The sequence below is a fragment of the Limulus polyphemus genome, unplaced genomic scaffold (genome assembly GCF_000517525.1).
Source record: "Limulus polyphemus unplaced genomic scaffold, Limulus_polyphemus-2.1.2 Scaffold2112, whole genome shotgun sequence".
Lineage (NCBI taxonomy): Eukaryota > Metazoa > Arthropoda > Merostomata > Xiphosura > Limulidae > Limulus > Limulus polyphemus.
In genome coordinates, this window is record NW_013667722.1 from 207,083 (window position 1) to 210,709 (window position 3,627).

Consider the following 3,627-nt stretch of genomic DNA (forward strand, 5'->3'; position numbering starts at 1 on the left):
TTTCGTAATATATGAAATGTTGCATATGACTAAGCATTATAACATGGAAATATCTTATATACATATTTCGTAATATATGAAATGTTGCATATGACTAAGCATTATAACATGGAAATATCTTATATACATACGTACTAGCATTATCATAAAACCACATAAAGGACCGTTTAACTTCTATTTAAATTGACCATAAGTTGTTACTTACAGAAAAAAATAAGTTAAAATCTTTGTTTTAGAACAAAACCAAATTTGACTGTCTGTTGCGTCAACCGCGGGTAATCGAATTACGGATTTTGGCGTTGTAAGTCCAGGGGACAAGTTAAAATTATCAAGATGAAGAAATAGTTTACAATGTTCAATGAACTTAATTGAAACCATGATAAACGTAAAATAATTTTATCGTAATTAATGCATGTAAAACAAAATTACATTACAATTAAACTTTACATTCAAATGTTTCTTAATATAAACTAAAAACAATATAATAAATCAAATTAAACAAATTAACAAGATAAGTGACATTATTTCAATTTCGTACCTAAAGTAACAATACACGTGTTTTAAAAAAATAAACCCACCGCGTCTAACACGTATCATCAGTTACCTTTAAGTTTGTTTGTTTGTTTTGAATTTCGCTCAAAGCTACACGAAAGCTATCTGCGCTAGTCGTCCCTAATTTAGCAGTGTAAGACTAGAGGGAAGGCAGCTAGTCATCACCACCCAACGCCAACTCTTGGGCTACTCTTTTACCAACGAATAGTGGGATTGACCGTCACATTATAACGCCTCCACGGCTGATTACTTTTAAGTAAAACTAATAACAGACGATGTAAAAGACTCCAATTGAAAGCAATTAATGATAAAAGATTACACTCAACAAAAGAATAAACATTGTGAACAAAAGCGTAACTTACACACACACTTTCCATCATTGACCTCTTCTGTACCTACAGGACATTCACATTCGTAGCCTAACTCTTCATCTTCGTTAATTTTACATAGAGCATTTTTTCCACTGCAGTTCCGGTATCCGTCGTTGTCTTCGTCACACAACGGTTTTACTTTAAAAAAATATATTCAGTGAATATAATATTGATTTTCGAATTCAAGCGCAAACAATTTATTTACTTATGTCTGAAGAACCTGATCCAACAGAGTTTAAAATTCATCATTGATCCAACAGAGTTTAAAATTCATCATTGATCCAACAGAGTTTAAAATTCATCATTGATCCAACAGAGTTTAAAATTCATCATTGATCCAACAGAGTTTAAAATTCATCATTGATCCAACAGAGTTTAAAATTCATCATTGATCTCGTCTTTTTACAGCTCCGATAAATTAGTTTGTTTGATGTCACTAACGGATCACATATAAACATACTAGTTAATCATAGCTTTAGATCAGCGTTTCTCAACATTTTCGATACTATAAACCAATTCGCTGCCTCCCTAAGCTGTCGTGGACCACTGAAATGCAAGTACAACGAAAACCATTACGATTCACTTATGAATATTCTGTCGGTTTTTGTTTGTTTTCGGCAAAGTGTTTCTGAGGGATCGGCGCCGGATAGTGGACGGTGGTTGAGAAACACCACTAAAGACAATACGATTGGGGGTTTATAACCTTGAGAATTTCGTTAATTAAATAAGTAGACATAATTATTAGAGGTACGTTCAAAACAACTAGGTTTATGTTTAAAAAATACACAAAAATATATCTTTGTTGGACCACAGAAGTATTAAAAATAAAACTATTGTACTCTCGTGTCTTGAAGAACGTGCCTAGCTTATAATAAAATTACGATTTGGTTTGAATTTCGCGCAAAGCTACACGAGGGTTATTTGCGTTAGACGTCCCTAATTTAGCAGTGAAAGACTAGAGGGAAGGCAGCTAGTCATCACCATCCGCAGCCAACTCATGGGCTACTCTTTTACCAACAAATAGTAAGATTGACCGTCACATTATAACGCCCCCACGGCTGAAAGGGCGAGCATGTTTGGTGGGACGGGAACTCGAAACTGCGACTTGTGTGTTAAGCACCCTAATCACCTGGCCAAGCTGGGCCTAAAATTACGTACTAAACACTTAAATGGAATTGTAAAGGAAGTACTTATTGTTTGTTTGTTTTTGAATTTCGCGCAAAGCTACACGAGGACTATCTGCGCTAGCCGTCCCTAATTTAGCCCCCACGGCTGAAAGGGCGAGCATGTTTGGTGTGACGGGGATTCGAACCCGCGACCCTCAGATTGGGAGTCGAGCGCCCTAACCACCTGGCCATGCCGGGTCGCGGAAGTACTTAATCTTGTATATAAAAAAATAGGGCTTCATATTCTATTTGCTACCATTCATTTAGTTAATAAAGATTTTGTCTAAAACGTTCGCTGCTTGAACTGCATTCCTACAGATATCGTATTGCTATTGTTCAACAGCTAAATTTTATTTTTTATAATATCGACCATCAGCAATCTATGAGGGGCTTTTTTCTATATTTCGCGCAAAATTTCTCGAGATCTGTCTGCGCTAGCCGTCCATAACTTTGAAGTATTAAACTATAGGGATGCAACTATTCAACACCAACTACCGCCAACTAACGGTCTACTTTAATTGGATATTGGGTTTTAATTGTCACTCTTATAACACACCCACAGCGACGAGGTGCGGAACGCGATTATATATATATATATGGCAGTAACGAGGCGCGAGCCATGAAACCTCAGCCCACCACACTAACCACTGGTCTGCGCTCGGCCCAACATACGAAGCACACAAGCATCATATACTAGTCAGGGGATAGGTGATAACGCCTCCGATAGATGTCACTCTGTTACATTTCCATCTAAACAACATATTTCTTTCTGAAGAAATGTGTTCATTGTCCAACGAACTACAAAGGTACCTGCTTTAAGGTGTTATAAATATCTATCTGTAAGTTATGACAACTTAACCCTTAACTTACTTTTACAACGGCCGCTTTCTTGATCCAGTTCGTACTTTCCTTCACACACACATTGAAAACCAGTTTCAGTTGATTTACAGTCCCCGGGACATAAGCTTTTGTCTTCGTTGTCTTCATTCCACTTTTGACTTCCGCAGTATTCTGATCAAAAACAAACTTTAATATATAGATATAACTAACTAGAATTTGAGTTCTAATGTTTGTTTTTTTACAAATAGGAAGAACATGGTTAACGACGATTGTTTGTTAGTTTATTTCTGAGCAAAGCCATGTTGAGCTATCTGCTGTGTCCACTGCGGGGAATCTAACCCCGGATGTTTGCTTTGTAAGTCTATAGATCAACCGATATCCCACCGAGGATAATTAACGATGAGTATTTAATCTGAAACACTAGGTACGTTTGTAAATATTTTCTGTAATACTGTTACGTCTCCGTGTGTTAATTAATTTTCCGTAACTTCGTTCCGACGAAACTTAAGCGACACATGTTCTTTACTTAATAAAACTGGTTTATTCTTTCCGAATATAACTCTGCGATACACTTAATCTCAATACTCGCGCTAAAACAACACTGTAACAACGAACGTCAATAATACTTCCGACTGCAGTTCAATTACTCACTGTCTATCTACCCACCTCACATTCCCCTCCTTTATATATACTAGCCC

General features: G+C 36.6%; 1 protein-coding gene across 1 annotated transcript in view; it reads right to left on the minus strand.

Moving 5' to 3' along the window:
• LOC106465981 (25 kDa ookinete surface antigen-like) overlaps positions 1-3,627 on the minus strand; it is a 34,263-nt gene that overhangs the window by 24,580 nt on the left and 6,056 nt on the right. The window contains exons 4-5 of the mRNA XM_022393945.1: positions 2,960-3,100; positions 915-1,061 (exon numbers count right to left, since the gene is read on the minus strand). Of these exons, the coding sequence (XP_022249653.1) occupies positions 915-1,061; positions 2,960-3,100 (288 nt within the window). The remainder of the gene's footprint in view (positions 1-914; positions 1,062-2,959; positions 3,101-3,627) is intronic.